This window comes from Gallinula chloropus, assembly GCF_964237585.1.
Source record: "Gallinula chloropus genome assembly, chromosome: 13".
In the NCBI taxonomy this organism is placed as follows: Eukaryota; Metazoa; Chordata; class Aves; order Gruiformes; family Rallidae; genus Gallinula; species Gallinula chloropus.
Genome location: NC_140098.1, coordinates 14,529,370 through 14,550,705, shown reverse-complemented (window position 1 = coordinate 14,550,705; position 21,336 = coordinate 14,529,370). Strand labels below are relative to the sequence as shown.

Sequence of the window (21,336 nt, the reverse complement as noted above, 5' to 3'; positions counted from 1 at the left end):
GACAGGAGATGGGACAAGGGGCAATGGGCTCAAGCTGCCCCAGGGCAGGGTCAGCTCAGCTGGGAGGGGAAAGTTCTTCCCTGGCAGAGTTGTGGGGCTGTGGCACAGGCTGCCCAGGGAGGGGCTGAGTCACCCCTGGGTGTGTTTAACAGAGGGGGGATGAGGTGCTCAGGGATCTGGGGCAGCACAGGATGGGAATGGTTGGACTTGATGATCTTTAAAGGTCTTTTCCAACCTGCTGATTCTGTGAGCTGATTGTTGCCCAAACACATGGCATCTGTCACACTGGGACCACTCAGCAGAACCAGAATCAACCCAGGGATGTCAGGAACTGGTGATCTTCCCTGGAAGCACCATGAACACAACAGGGGGATACAAGGGCCAAGGCTGAAACGGTTAGAAAACTGGCTGCTGAATCAAACCATGAGCAGCTTGGTTTTTACTCTGGGTGTTAACACACACCCCACGTGACTTACTTTCAGCAGGCACCAATTAGACTGCCCAGAGGAAACACTTCTCAGCCAGCAGAAGCAAACAGATCAACCAGCCTTGGCTTATGTCTCTTAATTTGAGGAGGTTTTCTGCTCAATGGGGAGGAAGCAATAAACTTCACACTTATTACCAGCAGTTAACTGGGGAATCTTTTCGTGCTACTCAGGAAGATCCACAGGGGAAGATCACAGAGCCAAGCATTTGTTTGGAACAAAACTACTGACAGAGCAAAGAGGGAAAGCAAAAAGGGGAAGGTAAATCAGGATTGAAGCTCATACCATTCCTGGCATGTGCATTGGTGGTGTAGAAACCATTCCTGACTGGGAGACGGCCCGTCAACAGCGCTGCCCGTGCTGCAAATGAGAGAGAGAGGTTTATTTTACATGGATTCTCTGCTGAGTATCAGGAGTGTGGCCAGCAGGTCACAGGAGGGGATCCTCCCCCTCTGCTCTGCCCTGCTCAGGCCCCACCTGGAGTCTTGTGTCCAGTTCTGGGCTCCCTGGGATCAAAAAGCCAGGGATCTCCTGCAGAGAGTCCAGAGGAGGGACAGAGATGGTGAAAGGCCTGGAGCATCTCCCCTGTGAGGAAAGGCTGAGTGAGCTGGGGCTGTTCAGCCTGCAGAGAAGAAGCCTGAGAGGGCATCTGATCAATGGGTATCAATAGCTGAAGGGTGGGACACAGGGGGCCATGGGCAGCCTCTTCTCAGTGTCTGTGGGGACAGGACAAGGGGTGATGGGCTCAAGTTGGAGCACAGGGAGTTCCCCCACAATGTGGGGAAGAACTTCTTGCCAGTGAGGGTGAGGGAGCCCTGGGACAGGCTGCCCAGGAGGTGTGGAGTCTCCTTCTCTGGAGAGATTCCAGCCCCATCTGGACACCGACCTGTGTGACCTGTCCCAGGGACCCTGCTTGGGCAGGGGGTTGGACCCCATGGGCTCTGGGGGTCCCTTCCCACCCCTGTGATTCTTTGAGTCAGTGGTTCTGTGATCACTGTACCAAGACTGGGGACAGAGCACTGACTGAAGCGTGTCAGTGTTCCTTCCCCACCACCAGCTACCAAGGTCACTCACATTACATACAACAGGCAGCGAGTCCCCTCCTCAGTGAGCCACTGAGACAGCCAGGCCCTGACACAACCCCTTTTTGGTTATCCCAAGGCAAACTCAAGTGAAATTTGGTCCCTCTTGACTTCAACAGTCGGTGCAGCAGCCCTCCTATCTCAGTAGCTAAAAGGAATACCTGACACGGGTTTATATGCCAGAGGGAATCATGACATCAAATGATTTACATGCTGAGGGCTAAAGTTTCAAGCTTGCCTGAACAAAAGTCATGTTAAAGGGAAGGAAGACCTTTGTCGAGCTTTGACAATAATCATCAGGTCCTGACCCCAGGGAACATTTAAACAGAATCACCACTGGACATAACAGGACTTTGGCATGTTTGATAAGGCTTTTCTGAGCAAGGACATCAGCAGCACACTGCAAAAACACATCCTAAAGGAACAGAAAGCCCGTGTTCACAGAGTCACTGGGTGGGAAAAGACCTTTAAGATCATCAAGTCCAACCATTCCCATCCTGTGCTGCCCCAGATCCCTGAGCACCTCATCTACCCTCTGTTAAACACACCCAGGGGGTGACTCAGCCCCTCCCTGGGCAGCCTGTGCCACAGCCCCACAACTCTGCCAGGGAAGAACTTTCCCCTCCCAGCTGAGCTGACCCTGCCCTGGGGCAGCTTGAGCCCATTGCCCCTTGTCCCAGCTCCTGTCCCCTGGCTGAAGAGACCATCGCCCACCTCTCTGCACCCTCCTGGCAGGGCAGGGGAGGTGGGGAGAAGGTCTCCCCTCAGCCTCCTCTTCTCCAGGCTCAACACCCCCAGCTCCCTCAGCTGCTCCTCAGAGGATTTGCCCTCCAGCCCCTTCCCCAGCCTGGTTGCCCTTCTCTGGACTCGCTCCAGGACCTCACTGTCCTTCTGATGGTGAGGAGCCCAGAACTGGACCCAGCACTCGAGCTGCAGCCTCACCAGTGCCCAGTCCAGGGGCACAATCCCCTCCCCACACCTACTGACTACACAATTCCTGACACAAGCCAGGATGCCCTTGGCTTTCCTGGCCACCTGGGCACACTGCTGGCTCATGTTCAGCCTGGAGTCACCCAGCACCCCCAGGCCCTTCTCTGCCTGACAGCTCTCCAGCCAGTCACCCCCAGCCTGTCACTCTGCTCGGGGTTGTTCTGTCCCATGTGCAGGACTCTGCCCTTGGCCTTGTTGAACCTCATCCTGTTGGTCTCATCCCATGGATCCAGCCTGGCCAGACCCCTTGAAGAGCCTCCCCACCCTCAGGCAGATGTTCCTCATTTTTGTTTCAGTTTGTGGTTGCTAATCAGGTTGGGGGAAAAGAAGAAAAAGAAAAAGATACAAAACCACAGAAAAAAAACCCACTAAGGATAAAAATATCTGTGTCTCCCAGACCTAAACGTTCCTTTTATCTCTTGTCCCTTCCCCAAGAATCTTACAAAGCTGCCAGGGTCAAAACCAGGACACAACCTGTTGTTATTCCTTGCATGAAAGTCTCATCAAAGCCCCTGGAAGCAGAAAAACTACATAGGAGCTTTGCTCAGTGACAATTTAGGTTCTTATTTTGGGAGGAAAGGAAAGGGGAGAGGGCAAAAGGAAAAGGGAGAGGGCAAAAGGAAAGGTGCAGTGACCAAGGCTAGAATACTAAACCAGCATGTTTTAAAAAAATCCCCTAGCTGGACTGATGTGATCACTGAGACACTGCTTTGTATGAACCAAAGACTGTAGGTTTTCCAATCAAAACATAAATAAAAAGGGAGCAAAATGCAAGATCAAAGCACCAAATCCAAACTGTGCCCTGAGGGTAATCACTGGTTTGGTTGCTAGTTCATGTCAGAGGCTGGCAGACATCCCAATCTCCTCAGAAGGTGGCATGCTTACATGGTAGTTTAAGACTGGAGTTTACTTACATGGAGAACAAAGGGGGTTGGCAGTATAGAAATCCAGGAAAAGCATCCCTTCTGAAGCCATCTGGTCTAAGTTAGGAGTTTCCTTGGAAGGCTCTCCGAAGGCTCCCAGATCACCCCAGCCCATCTGCAGAAAGAACACACCACAGAGATGGGAAGGTGCTTTTACTCTTCCATGATGATGCTGCTTCTGGGCCCAAATGATGCTTTTATGGCATCCCTTCACTTCTAAACCTTTACAGGGCTCATCTCTCTGCTCAGGGAGCACTTACAAGTGAAGGGGTTGAGTGCTCCATCAGGCAGTTTGGGGGTGACACTAAACTGTGAGGAGGTGTGGGTCTGCCTGAGGGTGGGGAGGCTCTTCAGAGGGGTCTGGACAGGCTGGATCCATGGGCTGAGACCAAGGGGCTGAGGTTTAACAAGGCCAAGGGCAGAGTCCTGCACATGGGACACAACAATCCTGAGCTGAGCCACAGGCTGGGGGTGACTGGCTGGAGAGCTGTCAGGCAGAGAAGGGCCTGGGGGTGTTGGGTGACTCCAGGCTGAACATGAGCCAGCAGTGTGCCCAGGTGGCCAGGAAAGCCAAGGGCATCCTGGCTTGTGTCAGGAATAGTGTGGCCAGTAGGTGTGGGGAGGGGATTGTGCCCCTGGACTGGGCACTGGTGAGGCTGCAGCTCGAGTGCTGGGTCCAGTTCTGGGCTCCTCACCATCAGAAGGACAGTGAGGTCCTGGAGTGAGTCCAGAGAAGGGCAACCAGGCTGGGGAAGGGGCTGGAGGGCAAATCCTCTGAGGAGCAGCTGAGGGAGCTGGGGGTGTTGAGCTTGGAGAAGAGGAGGCTGAAGGGAGACCTTCTCCCCACCTCCCCTGCCCTGCCAGGAGGGTGCAGAGAGGTGGGCGATGGTCTCTTCAGCCAGGGGACAGGAGCTGGGACAAGGGGCAATGGGCTCAAGCTGCCCCAGGGCAGGCTCAGCTCAGCTGGGAGGGCAAAGTTCTTCCCTGGCAGAGTTGTGGGGCTGTGGCACAGGCTGCCCAGGGAGGGGCTGAGTCACCCCCTGGGTGTGTTTAACAGAGGGGAGATGAGGTGCTCATGGATCTGGAGCAGCACAGGATGGGAATGGTTGGACTGGATGAGCTAAAGGTATTTTCCAACCTTGAGATTCTGTGATAAAAATTATCTTCCCCAGTTCTTTGAAGCAGGGAACTATTACAGTTTTCTCTGGCAAAAGGGAAACTGAGGCACGCAGGAGATAACACCTACTAGTAAGTTGGTTAATAACACTTGTAGCAGGACTGAGTAAGAGCCCCAACGCCTTTGCTCTTACCCAAGTGCCTGAAGACTTGCAAACACACATACTGGGGGGAAAAAGGAAGTTACACATCATGTGCTGGGTGTTGTACAGCTGCAAAGCCTGACCTTCCTGCTCCTGGCTACGTGTCTGTGCTGAACCACTGACCCCAGGGCTCACCCTGCTCCATCCCTCCCTCCACCTGCATATACCTAACCAGAAACACAGGGAAAAAGGCCTAAATTCAAAAGCAATGCTGCAGGAAGAGAGAAAAAGTGTTGATTTTCAAAGCAAGCTCTGGAGAGAAACCTGCCAGGGGCACCCTATGTCACCCTGCTTATTTGCAAGACAAGACAGTGGTTTCACCCTGCACCCTCCTCCTAATTCAGAGGGGTCACACACCAGGAGAACTGTAAAACCACCATCACACTGCCTACATTCCTTGCTGAAAACTATTCCTGGCAATAGTAATACAAATAAAAGTCAGTGGCTTAAAGCAGAAGGTTCTGGAAGGGAACAACTTAACGAGCAATTAGGCACCAGGCTTGCTAGAGATGATGTTATGCTTTAAAAAAGGCAATAGCTGTTCTTTGATACAGATGTGGATCAGGTGAGCAACTGATAAGGGAGGATGTGATGTGTCGAGGTGTTTAGGAAGCCATCTGCCTGGTCCCATTTGAGAGTCTAACATTTACACTGCAGGGGAGCAGTTTGGGAAGGAAAACTGTTGGAGAGATGCAGAGCAGCCTGGAGAGGTTTGAGTGAGGAGCAATTCAGTGGTACCACCTAAGGATGCCATCCAGAGGGGTCCTGGCAGGCTGGAAAGGTGGGACTGGGTGAAACAAGTGAGATTCAACACTGTGAAGTGTCAGGGGTTGCACTTGGGATGGAGGAATCCCAGACACAGATAGAGCCTGGGAGAAGAGCTCCTGGGGAGCAGCCCTGCTGAGAAGGACCTGGGTGTGATGGGGGATGAGCTGGGAAGGCCAATGGGATCCTGGGCTCCATCAGCAGAGGGGTGGCAGCAGGGACAGGGAGGGGATTGTCCCTCTCTGCTCTGCCCTCGGGAGGCCCCAGCTGGAATCCTGTGTCCACAAGGAAGATGTGGGGCTGTTGGAGAGGGGTCAGAGGAGCCACAAAGATGATCAGAGGGCTGGAGCAGCTCCCCTACAGAGAGAGGCTGAGGGAGCTGGGCTGGGTCAGCCTGGAGAAGAGAAGAGGAGGCTGTGGGGGGACCTCACTGCAGCCTTCCAGTCCCTGAAGGGAGCAGAGGAACAGGAGGGGAATCAGCTTGTTAAAGGGCAGAGACTGGCAGGACAAGGGGGCTGGAGTGAAGCTGGAGGAGGGAAGGGGGAGAGGAGAGACTGGGGGGAAGTTCTTTGCAGAGAGAGTGGTGAGGGGCTGGAAGGGGCTGCCCAGAGAGGGGGTGGGTGCCCCATCCCTGGGGGTGTTCAAGGCCAGGTTGGATGGGGCCCTGGGCAGCCTTGTGTAGCTCCAGGCCTGGAGGTTGGTGTCCCTGCCTGTGGCAGGGGGCTGGAGCTCTGTGACCCTTGGGGTCCTTTCTAACCCAGACCAGGCTGGGATTCTAACACTAGGATGTGAGATAACAACAGATTTCAATGTGATCACCCCCAAATTCCTGATTCCTTGGTGTCTTTACCATCAAGAAAAGAGGTTATAGGGTCACTCTAATTCACACTCAACGACAGAGCTGCAGAAGTTACTGAGGGATCAAAGGAGAGAAAGGCCACAGAAATGGATTTTTAATGAACAGCTTATTAAATAAATCAACAGTTCACAGAAGCTCCAGTCAGGATCTGCACCTCATCATCACACCTCGTGCTGCACCAACACTTCCAGAGCAGGATAATCACTGTCCTGAGGAGCTTTCATCTTCAAAATAATAAATGCCAGCTTGGGGGAGGAATACTCTGGAAGGGAAAATCGAGATGGACTGCCCCAGGCTCTGCTGGCCAGAAGAACCAGGCTTACAAGGGCATTATCTCACAGGCAAACAACAGGGAGATAGTGATGTTGAACTGGCAGGATGGTAAGGGCTTGCCCATCCCTCAAGTCACATACCCACCCTCATTAGCTTTCTGAGTACCTTAAAACACTACACAAGACAAACAGGCCATAAAGACCCTAAAATATTAGAAGGGGCACAAAGCAGGAAGACAGCAGCACCCTGAACATGCTGGACAGGAATACATCTCCTTCCCGGTGTGGGTGAGACCTCTACGGGGTGTAAGAGTGAGAAGACTTTGAGCTGGAAGCAAATCTGGGATTATTTTTGGCCTTTAATGATCTATGGCCTTTTTCTTCTTCTTTTTACCCCCTCCCCCCCAGAGAGCAAAGATTCTGCCCACAGGAATTAGTTTTCTTCTTGCTCACTTCTCCAGGAAGCAAGTTTGGGTTTCTAAAACACTTCCTGAAATACACTGGAGCTTTTCATAGTCCCAGCCTGGTCTGGGTTGGAAGGGACCCCAAGGGTCACAGAGCTCCAGCCCCCTGCCACAGGCAGGGACATCAACCTCCAGGTCTGGAGCTACACAAGGCTGCCCAGGGCCCCAGCCAACCTGGCCTTGAACACCCCCAGACACAGGGCACCCACCCCTTCTCTGGGCAGCCCCTTCCAGCCCGTTTCTCTGTTTACACTTGTAGCTGCTGCTACCACTGCAGCCTTCACTGGTATTTATTGCCAGAATTATTTTTCACAGGCTTCAAAACCAAGCCTGAACTCCAGAATGATTCTATCCCAGTCAGGAAATCACCAAGACACCCCCTCTTTCAACATTTACCAGCTGCTGAAGAGAATCCACCACCAAGGGCAGTGGAGTTAATTGCTCAGTCATGATGAACGGACTGGTAGGTAAGATGATTACACTCCTAGGTAAGGAATGTAGGGGTGTGAGCACCAAATCCAAAACACTTTGAGTTGGGGCTTGACTTTAAGATCAGTGAAATGTCCTTTGTTTTCTGCAGAATCACAGAATGATGCGGGAAGGACCCACAAAGTTCATTTAGTCCAACCCCGCTGCTAGAGCAGGATCACCTAGGATGTCCCACAGGAACACATCCAGGCTGGTTTGAATGTCTCCAGAGAAGGAGACTCCCCAACCTCTCTGGGCAGCCTGTCCCAGGGCTCCAGCACCCTCACAGGGACAAAGTTCCTCCTGACATTCCCATGGAGCTTCCTCTGCTCCACCTGCACCCGCTGCCCCTTGTCCTGTCGCTGCCACCCCATAGCAGAGCCTGGCTCCAGCCTCCTGACTCTGGCCCTTTACATATTTATAGACATTAATGGGGTCACTCCTCAGTCTCCTCCAGGCTAACAAGGCCCAGCTCCCTCAGCCTCTCCTCATAAGGAAGGGGTTCCACTCCCTCCATCACCTCAGTGTCCCTGCACTGGGCTCTTTCCAGGAGCTCTGTGTCCTTCTTGAGCTGAGGGGCCCAGAACTGGATACACTATTCCAGGTGGGGTCTGACCAGGGCAGAAGGACCTCTCCTGACTTACCAACCACCCCCCTTCTGATGCCCCCCAGGATGGCATCGGCCTTCTTGGCCACATTGCTGGTCATGGTCATCCTGCTGTCCCCCAGGCCCCTCAGGCCCCTCTCCCCTGCGCTGCTCCCCAACCATCCAGTCCCCAGCCTACACTGGTCCCTGGGGCTGTTCTTCCCCAGATGCCAGACCCTGTCTCATTGACTCCCTCAGAGCAGAGCTCTCCCTGGCATGTACAGCCCCCTCCCTTAGATCACAGCATTTCCAGACACCGACCCTTCCAGGTGACGTGGCCTCTGGGTTCAGCCACGTGCCACATGGGTTCCCTTCATCAGTAGGCTGGTGCCTGTGGGACAGCATGTTTCCAGGGTCTGTGCCATGATTCATAGTCAGCACAGTGATTCAGGCTCAGCTCACAGGTCCATCTGATGGTCTGGAAAGGTTTGAGAGAAGCAGGAATATTTGAGGCTGCTTCTAAGTCCTTACTCTGAACGCTGTCGTGCCTGGTTGCTTGTTTTCTTGAGTTCTTTCCAGATTTTGTGAAAAAAATGGTGAAAATTGAAAGGAAAGCCCAGACCAGGCATCTCCCTGCTTCAGGGCAGAGCTGCTGGAAGTGACCTGTGCTAGAGATGCTGCAGGATCAGTGCAAACCTCTCTTTGTTCCTTCTGTAGGACAAGGGGCAGCGGGTGCAGCTGGAGCAGAGGAAGCTCCATGGGAATGTCAGGAGGAATTTTGTCCCTGTGAGGGTGCTGGAGCCCTGGGACAGGCTGCCCAGAGAGGTTGGGGAGTCTCCTTCTCTGGAGACATTCAAACCCACCTGGATGTGTTCCTGTGGGATCAGTCTGGGTGATGCTGCTCTGGCAGGGAGTGGGACTGGGTGAGCTTTTGAGGTCCCTTCCAGCTCCTGACGCTCTGGGACTGATCCTGTGAGGGGTGACTTGCCAGGTGAGGCTCACAGGGAGCCAACCTGACAGAACCTCCACTGGGAAGCCGCTGCCTCAGCGCTGGAGCCGCTCTGGACCCAGCCCAGGGCACCACGCTGCTCCCACGTCCTCATGAACAGCCAGCACAGCATCCCTGACCTGCCCCACACACCACAGACGAGCTCCCCCAGCACGGGCAGGTGTCTGACCCAGGCCCTGCCCAAGCCCAGCACCCATCACCGGGCCTGGGAGGGGGTTGGGCCGCCACAGGAGCCCCTCCACCAGCCCAGGTAACCCCCCCCACCCCCCCAACCCACAGCCTGCGGAGCCGCCGGTTCCCCTCAGCCACGGCGACACCTCCCCAGGTCCCCCAGCCCCGCCGTGGGGAGACGGGCACCCGGCTGCGGCCGCGGGCGGGCCTCCCTCCGGCCCAGCTTCCACCCTTTCTCCCTCCCCGCCGCCCCCCGGCCCCACTCACGTCGTCCATGAGCAGGAGGAGGATGTTGGGGGCCGCGGCGGCCGCGGCGGGGCCCAGGGCCCAGCAGAGCCAGACGGGCGCCAGCAGCGCCCTCGCCATGGCAACCGCCGCCCCGCGCGCCCACCGCGCCGCCCGGGAGCGCCGCCCGCCCTCACGTGACGCGCGGGGCGCAGGCAAGATGGCGGTGTGCGTGGCCGTGATCGCCAAGGAGGTGGGGCCGGGCGGCAGCGGGCCCAGGGGGGCTGGGGTTGGGGGCCTGAGGGGACAGAGGAGGGCTGAGGGGACCTAGGGGGGCTGGGGCGCCTGAGGAGAGAGAGAGAGAGGGGCTGGGGCTGTGGAGCCTGAGGAGAGAGAGGGGCTGGGGCTGTGGGCCTGAGGGAACAGAGGAGAGCTGAGGGCCTGAGGGGACAGGGGGGAGATAGGGGGGCTGGGGCTGTGGAGCCCGAGGAGAGAGAGGAGAGCTGAGCGTCTGAGGGGACAAGGGGGAGATAGGGAGGCTGGGGCTGTGGAGCCTGAGGAGAGAGGGAACAGGGGCTGTGGGCCTGAGGGAACAGAGGAGGGCTGAGGGGACAGGGGGAAGATAGGGAGGCTGGGGCTGGGGGGCTGTGGTTGTGGGCCTGAAGGGCTGGGGCTGTGGATCCTGAGGAGAGAGGGGCTGGGGGCCTGAGGGGACAGGGAAGCTGGGACTGCGGAACCTGAGGGGACAGACAAGGTGAGGTTGTGGGCCTGAGGGGAGAGAGGGGTGCTGAGGTTTTGGGTCTGAGGGGCTGGGGCTGTGGAGCCTGAGGGGACAAGGAGGCAGAGAGGGGCTAGAGGCCTGAGGAGGGGGCCTGAGGGGTTAGGGCCGTGGAACCCGAGGGGACAGAGGGGTGCTGGGTTCTGAGGGGAGGGAGCAGGGCTGGGAGTTGGTGAGGTTGTGAGGTGGGTGTGGGGGAGGCGGGGCAGGGTTTCAGGTCCTGGGCCTGAGTGGGTGCAGGTGGAGTTGAAGGCCCTGAGTGGGGCCAGGTGAGCTCATGGGGCCTGAGGAGGGGTGAGGGGAGTAGGCCTGGTCTCCAGCTGTGTGGCCTGAGCAGGGCAGGAGGATCAGGTGGAGCTATGAGTGCCTGAGCAGGGCAGACACTGGAGGTTGAAATGGGTGGGCAGGAGCAGGCTGGGACCAGGGCAGGAGGAGCTGGCATAGCAAGCATGCCCTTTGGTGTCCTGCTGACCTGCTGCCAGGAGAGGAGAGGGGTTTTCCTAAGGAAGAGCCAGGCATAAGCTCTGCTGGGGCAGGCCAGCCAAGGACATGATTCTCCTCCCACAGCAGCACACAGACCTGCTCCACACACACTGCAAGGCGTACAGGGGGGCTGTGCTGTGAGCATGACATGCTTAAAATACCTTAACTCCTGACAGCAGCAGCAATTCTTGGGGTGCAAACCCTGTCTTGCCCATCAGCTGTCAGGCAGCAGAGTGTCTGGCCCTAGGCAGTGTGATCTGTTCTCCTCAGAACTATCCCCTCTACATCCGGAGCGTTCCCACTGAAAACGAGCTGAAGTTCCACTACACTGTGCACACCTCCCTGGACGTGGTGGATGAGAAGATCTCTGCCATGGGCAAGGCCCTTGTAGACCAGAGGGAGCTGTACCTAGGGCTGCTCTACCCCACTGAAGACTACAAGGTGTATCCCTCTAATGCCTTTTCCCCACGTGTTATGTGTTTATAGATGCTTTTTTGGCTAGACAGCTGGCAGGGAGAGGAGGACCTGCTGGTTGAACATGAGCCAGAAGTGTGGCCAGGAAGGCCAGTGACATCTTGGCTTGTAGCAGACCCAGTGTGGCCAGCAGGTCCAGGGCAGGGATTATGTCCCTGTACTCAGCATTGGTGCCCTCCAGTACCTGAAAGGAGCTTATAAACAAGAGGGAATCAACTTTTTAAAAGGGTAGACAATGGCAAGACAAGGGGGAATGGATTAAAACTAAAGGAAGGAAGGTTTAGATTAGATATTAGGGGGAAGTTCTTTATAGAGAGAGTGGTGAGGGGCTGGAAGGGGCTGCCCAGAGAGGGGGTGGGTGCCCCATCCCTGGGGGTGTTCAAGGCCAGGTTGGCTGGGGCCCTGGGCAACCTTGTGTAGCTCCAGGCCTGGAGGTTGGTGTCCCTGCCTGTGGCAGGGGGTTGGAGCTCTGTGACCCTTGGGGTCCCTCCCACCCCAAACCAGTCTGGGATTCTCTGATCTAGCCCTAGTTACGTGCTGGGCGCAGCGAGAACACGACGCTTCCCCTCAGCTTGTTTCTTTGAGCATATTCCAGCCCTGGGGGAGTCTCTTCACCAGGCTGTGGTGTGGCAGAGGCAGAGCCCTTAACAGCAGCCCAGCTACGGCTACGTGACCAACTCGAAGGTGAAGTTTGTCATGGTGGTGGATTCCTCCAACACGGCGCTTCGAGACAACGAGATCCGCAGCGTAAGAGCAGGGAATCAGGCTGCAGGGTGCCACACCAGGCAGTTTGCTGCTCCCACTTACTCAGGGAGCGCTGAGAAGCCAAAACTAATCAACTAATTAACCCCCAATCCCTTTTCAGATGTTCCGAAAGCTGCACAATTCCTACACAGACATCATGTGCAACCCTTTCTATAACCCCGGGGACCGTATCCACTCCAGGTAAGCACACTGGTTGGGCTGATCTTTGCCACCTTTCTGGAGGATTCCATCCCTTCATCCCTTGTTGAAGGGGTTGAATGCTCCCTCAGTAAGTTTGCAGATGATACTAAAATAGGAGGACGTGTGGATCTGCCTGAGGGTGGGGAGGCTCTTCAGAGGGGTCTGGCCAGGCTGGATCCATGGGATGAGACCAACAGGATGAGGTTCAACTAGGCCAAGGGCAGAGTCCTGCACATGGGACAGAACAACCCCGAGCAGAGCAACAGGCTGGGGGAGACTGGCTGGAGAGCTGTCAGGCAGAGAAGGACCTGGGGGTGCTGGGTGACTGCAGGCTGAACATGAGCCAGCAGTGTGCCCAGGTGGCCAGGAAAGCCAAGGGCATCCTGGCTTGTGTCAGGAATAGTGTGGCCTGTAGGTGTGGGGAGGGGATTGTGCCCCTGGACTGGGCACTGGTGAGGCTGCAGCTCGAGTGCTGGGTCCAGTTCTGGGCTCCTCACCATCAGAAAGACAGTGAGGTCCTGGAGTGAGTCCAGAGAAGGGCAACCAGGCTGGGGAAGGGGCTGGAGGGCAAATCCTCTGAGGAGCAGCTGAGGGAGCTGGGGGTGTTGAGCCTGGAGAAGAGGAGGCTGAGGGGAAACCTTCTCCCCACCTCCACTGCCCTGCCAGGAGGGTGCAGAGAGATGGGTGATGGTCTCTTCAGCCAGGGGACAGAAGATAGAACAAGGGGCAATGGCATGAAGCTGTGCCAGGGCAGGGACAGATTAGATATTAGAAAAAAAATTTTTACTGAAGGAGTTGTCAGGGCCTGGAACAGGCTGCCCAGGGAGGGGCTGAGTCACCCCCTGGATGTGTTTAAAAAAAGGGTTGATGAGGTGCTCAAGGATCTGGGGCAGCACAGGATGGGAATGGTTGGACTCTTCCAACCTTGTGATTCTGTGAAGTTGCAGCAGATTGATGGTGTGGTAGGACCACAAACTTAACTCCCCTGGTTAGCTGGGTCAGACGTGTGCATTCTGACTGGCTACATGGAGGAGAGCTGTGTTCTTTGGGCTGTTACTGCCAGGAAACTCTGATAAGTCTCAGGAGAATTTACATTGGACATTCCCCCCCAGCTCAGAATCATCATTAGAAACGTTGGCTCAAGACAATGAATTCTGTTTGGTAGAGAACTTAAAGATAGAGAAGTAGAGCAGGTTAAATAACAAACCACGCTTGTCCAGGGCTGGTCCTTGGGTAGGGAGAGATGGGTTTTCAGCAGGTTTGACAGAGCCAAGTGCTGGGTCCTGCACCCAGGTCAGGACAACCCCTGTTACCTGTACAGGTCAGGAGGTGAGGGAAAGGGCTTGGGGGGACTCGTGGGTGAGAAGCTGGACATGAGGCCCCGATGTGTGCCTGCAGCCCCCAAGGCCAACCCCATCCTGGGCTGCATCCCCAGGGGTGTGGGCAGCAGATGGAGAGAGGGGTTGTCCCCTCTGCTCTGCTCTGGGGAGACCTCACCTGGGGTGCTGTGTCCAGCTCTGGAGCCTTCAGCACAAGGAGGACATGGACCTGTTGGAGTGGGGCCAGAGAAGAGCACAAAAATGATCCAAGGGCTGGAGCACCTCTCCTGGGAGAGCTGGGCTGGTTCAGCCTGGAGAAGAGAAGGCTCCAGGGAGACTTTCTAGCACCTTCCAGTCCCTGAAGGTGCCTGTAGGAAGCTGGGAAGAGCTGTTCCTGAGGGCATGGAGCACTAGGATGAGATGGGGTGGTTTTAAGCTGGAAAAGGGGAGATTTAGATTGGATATGAGGAAAAGGTTCTTCCCTCTGAGGGTGGTGGATCCCTGGCCCAGGGTGCCCAGAGAGGTGGTGGAGGCCCCATCCCTGCAGACATTCCAGGTCAGGGTGGATGGGGCTCTGAGTGACCTGCTGTAGTGGAGATGTCCCTGCTCCCTGCAGGGTGGGACTAGATGGGCTTTAAAAGTCCCATCCAACCCCACACATTCAGTGATTCTAGGTGAGGGCAAGTGCTCTGTCCTTCCCTCATCTTAATTAAGTCATTATTCACTCCCCTGAGCAAGCTGCACTTAATACTCTGCATTCAGCTCCTTAGCCAGGACCAGTTAGCCTTTGGGTTTGCTCTGAGCAGTCAGCACAGAACTAGCTGCTTCCTGTGATACTCTGTGTCCATTTCCTTCTCCAGGGCTTTTGATAACATGGTGAACTCCATGATGATGCAAGTGTGCTGAGGCTCTGCCCCTTCTCACCTGAGGGCCAAGCTTGGCTGTTCCCTGTGTATATAACTGTCTCTGTTCTGTGCAATATTTTGAGCTCATTCCATGTAAAATAAACCTGACACCTGCAATGTCTGCACATGTTTCCACTCCAGCAAACCTGAGCTGAGCACAGAGGTCACTGCTCAGCTTCATGCCTTGGGGTGACCCTGAGAGCCAGCTCTTTCCTCAGGGGAGCCAGCTGTGCCAGAGGTTTGCTCCCCACAGAAGGGTGTGCAGCTGCCTCTGCAGCTCAGATGTTGCTGCTGGAATTGGGCTGTGTGTCAAAGCAGCAGCTGCTGCTTGTGATGAGAGCAAGCACAGCTGGCACAGCAGACAGTGAAGGAGTTATCAGCTTTGGGGTCAACCTGGATCTGCATCAGCTGGGGCTCAGGACCCTTCCTTGTGATGGGAAGATGGGGAGCAAGGCTTCATCCAGACACACTGGGGCTCCTTGTGTCCCCTGGGTGGGAGAACTGGGCTCTCTACCTGCTCAGAAAGGGAAAACTCTGCAGAGTCAGCCAAAGGCTCTGGGTTCCTCTACAAGCCCAACAACTCCTCTCACAGGGGGAGAGCTCCAGCAGACAAAGGGCTGGTCTCCCAGCATCACCTTGAACCACCAGCTCCACCCCAGGTAGCACAGCCAGGATAAATCCACAGCAAGGGATTAAGGCACCAGGATTGCACAGCTGCCTGGCTCATCCTGAACTAATCCCCATTAGCATCTCCCTGCTGTTCTAATTAAAGGCTACCCAATCTATAGCAGGTATTTATACATTAAAACATACAAACTAGGCTAGAAAAGCACCCTGGTTTCTTAAGCATGTGGTGTACTCACACTACACAAGGCTCTGCAGCTCCTGCAAGATCAGAGGCAACACAGCCCTGGGCACTGAGCAGCTACTCAGTGCTTCTCACACCCCTCTACTCCAAGTCTTTCTGTCCCCCAGGCTCCTTCAAGCACCAAATGGGTTAACAATAATTAATCAAATAACCCCTCAGCCCCAAAGGATACAAGAACCAGGTGGGTGCAGTGTCAGCTCTGCAGCACGGGCTCACCACAGATGAGGTTCATATGGTAGCATCATTTATTTTAAAATTAAGTGACATTTACAACACCTTCTCAAACAGAATATAAATACATTTCATCAGCAACAAACCTGGCAGGTAATGGGAGAAGGGAAGCAGTCCAGCCCCTCCCACCACCTAAACCAGGCTCAGCCATACACTATTCCAAAATATTTTCATATAAAAAGTCTCCACTCTTTTCACTCATAACAGGGGCTTGGCATTTCCTCTCCCACAGGGAAGTCCAAACACCCCAAAGGAGGGGTTTTTTTATTATTACTATTATTAAAAATAAAGTCTCAAGAAGTTACAAAGTTCTAACAGAAAACTCAAAGCCCTGGGAAAAGCCCTTTTTTTCTAGGCTAAGCCTAAGGGTAGGACAGATCAAGCCCAGCCTCAGCAGCACAGCCCACACTGGGCAAAGTGCAACAAAACCAACACAACATGAAGAGTTAATGCCCCAAGCTTGATAAAAACTAAGAAAAAAAAAAAATCCCATGGGAGTTTTAGCCTGGCAATGCCCTGAGCTGTGAAAAGCTGCTTTAGGAATCGGCCACATCTGTTGCAGCTGGGTTGGAGGAGTCCTAAACCAAGGAACCCAAAAGATTAGTGTGAGAATTGCATAATAAAACTGATTTCAAGGCAGGACTTTGCCCAGGAACGCTGTCTGCTGGTGCCTGCAGCATGCAGAGCCTTTTACCTTTAAAACAGAGTGGTTTTGGAGCTCACAAACCCAGGAGCAGCAGGGAGGGGAAGGGCCAGGCAGTGCCTGTTCCCCAGCACACTTCGGTCCTGACCTAAGTCCAGTTGGGCTCACAACACCCTCAGCTGAGGATCTGGGGCAGGAATGGGGATGGGAGTGAAGAAACAAAGCAAGACCATGTGTTGGCAGCACCCTTGGATCCCTGTGGCTTTGGAATAAAAGCAGGAGAGGGGAAGAGGGGGGTGGTTTACTGCTGAAATAAAAGGAGGGGGAAAGTTTTGTGACACCCAGGTCTTGTTTAACCACCACAGAGATACAGAGGGTTGCAGAGAAGCAGCAAGGGATGATTTTTTTTCCCCCTCCCCTAGTTGTGAAGATGTACAACAGCAGCTAAAACCCAGACCCAAACCACACCATTAGGCTCCATCCTCTTCCCAAGAGCAAGGTCACAAATCCACAAGGCTGATGGAGTTAAAAGCCACCCCCACTCAAGTCAGGTCTAGAGCTGCAACCCAAAGGACCTTCTCCACAGACATGGGAAATTAAAGAAGTTTTTGGAAAGGTCTTAAAAATCTTCACCTGGACAAGCAGAAACAGCATCCAGCTCTTGGAGACACATCTGGCAAAGCTGAGGGTGCTCCCAACACCCTCACAGTGGGGTGAAGGATGTTTGGGCACCCAGAAGCCAAACCAAACCCTTCTGCTGTGGGATGAAGATGATGCCAATGGTCTGGGAAAGCTCTTCCCTTCCCAAGACAGGGTGTTCTTTGTTCTCCATGAAAAAGTAGTCCCCAAAACGAAGGTGAGCCCCTCCTGGGACCGATGTGTGAGTGGAGTGGATCCAGTCTTCCCTCCTGCAGCTCGGCACAGTGCTGTCTCACCAGTAAATCCTCAGGGCCAGGCAGGTGGCATTTTAAAATTCATCTGGTTTGGCTTGGGTAGGCATATTTTTAAATCTCTCCAGTCCCATCTCCTCTTGGCAGTCCCATTGGCATCACCAGGGCAGTCCAGGCCTCTCTAGTAGGGAAAATACCAAGGCAGCAGCCTTGCCCGACCCCTAAACAAGAGCAAAACCAGCATCCTAAAGCACAGGAGCATCACTCAGCTGAGACACCAAAAAACAGAGCTGCCTGCCCCCCACAAGAGCTGGGAGTCACCCTTCTGCCCCCAGCTAACCCAGACTGAGCCCAGCATACCCCCAAAACCCAGCCACAGCTCTGGGACTGTATCAATCCCCAAATCCCTGCAGGGATGAAGGGGACAGCGGTGAGTTCCCAGGTGGCTCTTCCACCTCCAAAGCTCCTCCCTGCTTCTTCCCACAGTGCCCAAGGGGCTGGGGAATCGTTGAAGCTAATCTGTGGTGAGCTCAGGGATGCACAAGCAGCAGGAGGTGTGCTGGAGAAGAGCTCCAGGCTTTTGCTGGGGATGTGAGAGACACCAGGACAGCAGCGGGGATGGGTCTGCTGTGCCATGGCTGGCTGCTCACTTCAGTCCTCCCCCATCTCAGCTGCCCACACCCCCCTCAGGGTGCCAGTATCCCAGCTGGAGCAGCCATCAAGCTCCTGCCGACCCCACAGACACCAAGGTGATGCTAACAGCATGCAACAGGAAACATTTCTAGCACAGGCATCCAGGAGGATACTCCTGCCAGAGCCCTTCTCCATCCTCCCCTGGGTGGGAGGCTTACAACCAAGAAGCTGAGCACAGCCAGAGCAAGGGGCACCTACCCCTGTCCTGGGGGCCCCCTGCTCCACAGGGATCTTCACCCAAATATACAAGGATCCCCCCCCCGACCTGGCCACTCACCTGTACGTCCTCCCTCTGACCCTTGGGTGCTGCACTCCATAGAAGCCTCCCCGCTGCCCGAGGCCTCTCCGAGCTTGGAAGCGGCCCCGGTAGCCCCCACGGTCGGTGGTGCTGATGCCTGGCATGTTGGTCCTCTTGGGCAGCACCTGGAAGACAGGGGAGGGGTGCTCAGACAGGGTTTGGCACAGCCAAAATGCACAGGAGGAGTTGGGAGGGATGGATCCTGCTCTCACCTTAATGACACGGCCTCTGAACACGCTCTCATCCAGCTCCACTGCAGCCTTCACAGAGCTCTTCTCTTCAAACTCAATGTAGGCATACCTGTGAGGGGACAGCATGAGCAGAGCCCCCCCATGACACCCCGCTGCTCCCAAGGGGCTGGGGAGCACAGGGTGGCACCTCTGACACCCCAACCCCAGTCCCCTCACACGGTGCTGACCCTTTGGGATGCCCAGAGAACCTGTCGCAGAGGATGGTCACTCGGTTGATCTGCCCACAGCTGTTGAAGTGGGACTCCAGCTCTTCTGCTGTGCCCCCATAATCCACCTGCAACAACAGTCCTGGATGCTGCAACACAGGTCCTGGTCCTCCCAACACCACCAACCAGCCTCCTGACCCCCCAGCATCACATCCTCATGGGAGGCAAAGGGCCCAGCTGACCCCACTCACACCTTGCCACCATCCCCTGAGGTTCAGGAGACCCTTCCAGCTGAACACCCCAGCCTGGAAACCCAAATCCATGAGGGAGCCCCCATCTCAGCCCCCAGGTTTGATGGAAGAAGCAACACACCCTGACCCACAGCTTCCAGAGGGGTATTTTGGGGAGCTGACACATGCAACACATGATCTGTAAGTGGCTGAGGATCACAGGCAGATGCTGAGCCACATTCCCAGTCTGGGCTGGGCAGTGGATGGGCATTTGAGATGGGATCAGCCAGCTTTGGTGAGGAGAGGACAGTCCCCCAGCTGGGCAAGGAGCAGGAAGGTGGGCTCAGCTCCAGGGTCTCCCACTTACATTGCCCACATAGATGGATCGCTGGTCAACCTCTATCTTGTCCTCAATTGTCTTTGGGAAGAGACCTGCAGAGACAAGGTGCTGTGCTGGATGGGGTCCCAGAAGCCCTCTACCAGAGGGACATCTGTCCATACAGGTCTGCTCCCAGCACAGCCACCACCGAGCTGACACACTGCAGAGCTCCTCACACCCCCACTCCACCCCCTCCTGCATCCCCTCGCTCCCTCTCTCCACAGAAAGAGACCCCACAGGGTGACTTCTCTACTGGTGCTAAGCTCAATGACTTAATTGAATTGGAATTGATTAATTGACCACAGGTAGGGGGTAAGAGTAGGTATGACCTGTGTTAGCACCACTGACTCCGATCCCCACCCCTGAGGTGTCCCTAGGGAGGGTGACAGGGACCCAGGGACAGCCCATACCTGCCTCTGAGCTCATGATAAGGCGGCTCTCAGCTTCCAACTGCAACTCCTTCAGCCTCTCATCCTCTTTCTCCATCTCCCTCACCCTGGCTTTGATGGCCTCCAGCTCCTGAAATCCATATTGAGGGTTGTGGGAGCAGCACAGGGAACAAGGGCACCCCCACTCCTCTCCCCACACTGGGCTGGGGACAACAGCCTGTCCCACAGCAGGTAGTTCCCAGCTCCACTAGAGAGAAAACAGTGAAATGCTTCCTTTCCCATGCCTGCTGCAAAGCAAAGCAGCATGTGCCATAGCAGAGAGGGCCCAGCAGCACCAGAGCTCCCAGAGGGAGCTGGAGATGTAAGCCAGTGACAAACAGGAGCTGGTACTCTGGCTCAACTGGGCAGACACCTCAGCAGCAGCAGCTCAGCAGCAGGAGAGTGACAATTCAATTCCCAGCCTCTCAGCTCAGGGATTTTAACCTCAGGGACTCAAGATTATTCTTATCCTTAATTTTTTTGAAGCACTTGATGAAAGGTGCACAAAGTTTCCCATTCAGAGAGACAGGGAAATTCAATCCCCCCCTCAGACAGGCACTCACTGGGTCCAGCACAGCCAGCTCCTTCCTGCTGTCCCCCTCCAAGCAGCTCACATCAGAGTTCTCATCTGCAGCCTTCTGCAGAGCTGCCATCTCTGCCACATCCCAGGACGCCTCCCCTGCTGCCAGGGACATCGTGTCCTGCCACCAGATCGCTGAAGTATCCAGGAAGAGAGGACTGGGCAAGAACAGGGGCAAAAAGCCATTTAACAAACAGGTATTTAACACAGAACCTAACACTGACAAGGAGTCAGGCAAAGACTGTAAGGGCAAGCCCAGCAGAGGGATCAACTGGCACCACCAAAGCTCCCAGTGCTGCTGGCAGGCTCACAGTGAGACCCCAGAGCTGCAGGAGGGATGGCTTCACACTGAACCACTTCCCAACTCAGGGGGGGTGCAGAGGGCACCTGGAAGCAGCTTCCCTTGGGTGACAGAGCCACACACAAGCATCACAGCTTGCTGGCAGGGAAGAGGAGGCAGAGCCCCCAGGCTGCACAGAGGGAGCAGCAGGGAGTTTGCCCCCCCCACACACACCCCAAGCAAAGGCAAATCCCCACCCTTCCAGCCCCACACTCTTGGCTTGAGATCACAGAGGGACAAACTCACCCGGCCCCGAGCTGGAAGCCGCCCCCAGCCCAGCCCTGTGCTAGAAGCCGCCCCCAGTCCAGCCCAGCCCCGTGCTAGAAGCCGCCCCCAGTCCAGCCCAGCCCCGTGCTAGAAGCCGCCCCCAGTCCAGCCCAGCCCCGAGCTGGAAGCCGCCCCCAGTCGAGCCCAGCCCCGAGCTGGAAGCCGCCCCCAGCCCAGCGCCGAGCTGGAAGCCGCCCCCAGCACAGTTGGGGGAACCCCAGCACCCGCCGCCGGGCCGGGCCAGGCCCCATCCCAGCCCGTCCCACCTGGCCCGGCCCCCGAACATGCTGCGTCGCCTCGGCAGAGCTGCGCCACGTGCGAATCTCCCGCCACCACGCGCGCCCTTCCCGCCGGCGCGCTGCTTTCATACATCAGCGGCCAATCAGAGCGGGGCGCCCCGCCAGGCCCCGCCCCGCGCCGGCAGGGAGGGGGAGGCGGCCCGGCCCGGCCGTGCCTCAGGGGTCGCGAGTTCGAGACCCGGGGGGGCCGCGGCCACACGTGCGCATAGGGAACCACAGGCACAGCCAGGCGGGGGCACGGCATCCCCCCCTCCCCCCCCCCCCCCGTCGT

General features: G+C 55.8%; 3 protein-coding genes across 3 annotated transcripts in view; 1 reads left to right on the top strand and 2 right to left on the bottom strand.

Annotated features, from left to right (window-relative positions):
* The window catches only part of GALNS (galactosamine (N-acetyl)-6-sulfatase), a gene marked incomplete at its 5' end in the record, with an annotated part of 57,730 nt that extends 47,971 nt beyond the window's left edge, over nt 1–9,759 (bottom strand). Inside the window, 3 exons of the mRNA XM_084270146.1 lie at nt 771–845; nt 3,472–3,595; nt 9,661–9,759. Coding sequence (XP_084126272.1) covers nt 771–845; nt 3,472–3,595; nt 9,661–9,759 — 298 coding nt within the window. The remainder of the gene's footprint in view (nt 1–770; nt 846–3,471; nt 3,596–9,660) is intronic.
* Nucleotides 9,760–9,820: 61 nt separating this feature from the next.
* TRAPPC2L (trafficking protein particle complex subunit 2L) lies at nt 9,821–14,633 on the top strand. The gene is made up of 5 exons (XM_084269883.1): nt 9,821–9,871; nt 11,150–11,322; nt 12,013–12,100; nt 12,219–12,298; nt 14,478–14,633. The coding sequence occupies exons 1-5, from the start codon at nt 9,839–9,841 to the stop codon at nt 14,521–14,523; spliced, it is 420 nt and encodes a 139-aa protein (XP_084126009.1). The 5' UTR covers nt 9,821–9,838; the 3' UTR covers nt 14,524–14,633.
* Nucleotides 14,634–17,335: 2,702 nt separating this feature from the next.
* PABPN1L (PABPN1 like, cytoplasmic) lies at nt 17,336–21,052 on the bottom strand (the record flags this gene model as incomplete). The annotated part of the gene is made up of 8 exons (XM_084270090.1): nt 17,336–17,375; nt 18,125–18,270; nt 18,358–18,445; nt 18,564–18,670; nt 19,140–19,204; nt 19,562–19,670; nt 20,143–20,317; nt 21,033–21,052. The coding sequence occupies 8 exons, from the start codon at nt 21,050–21,052 to the stop codon at nt 17,336–17,338; spliced, it is 750 nt and encodes a 249-aa protein (XP_084126216.1).
* Nucleotides 21,053–21,336: the final 284 nt, after the last annotated feature.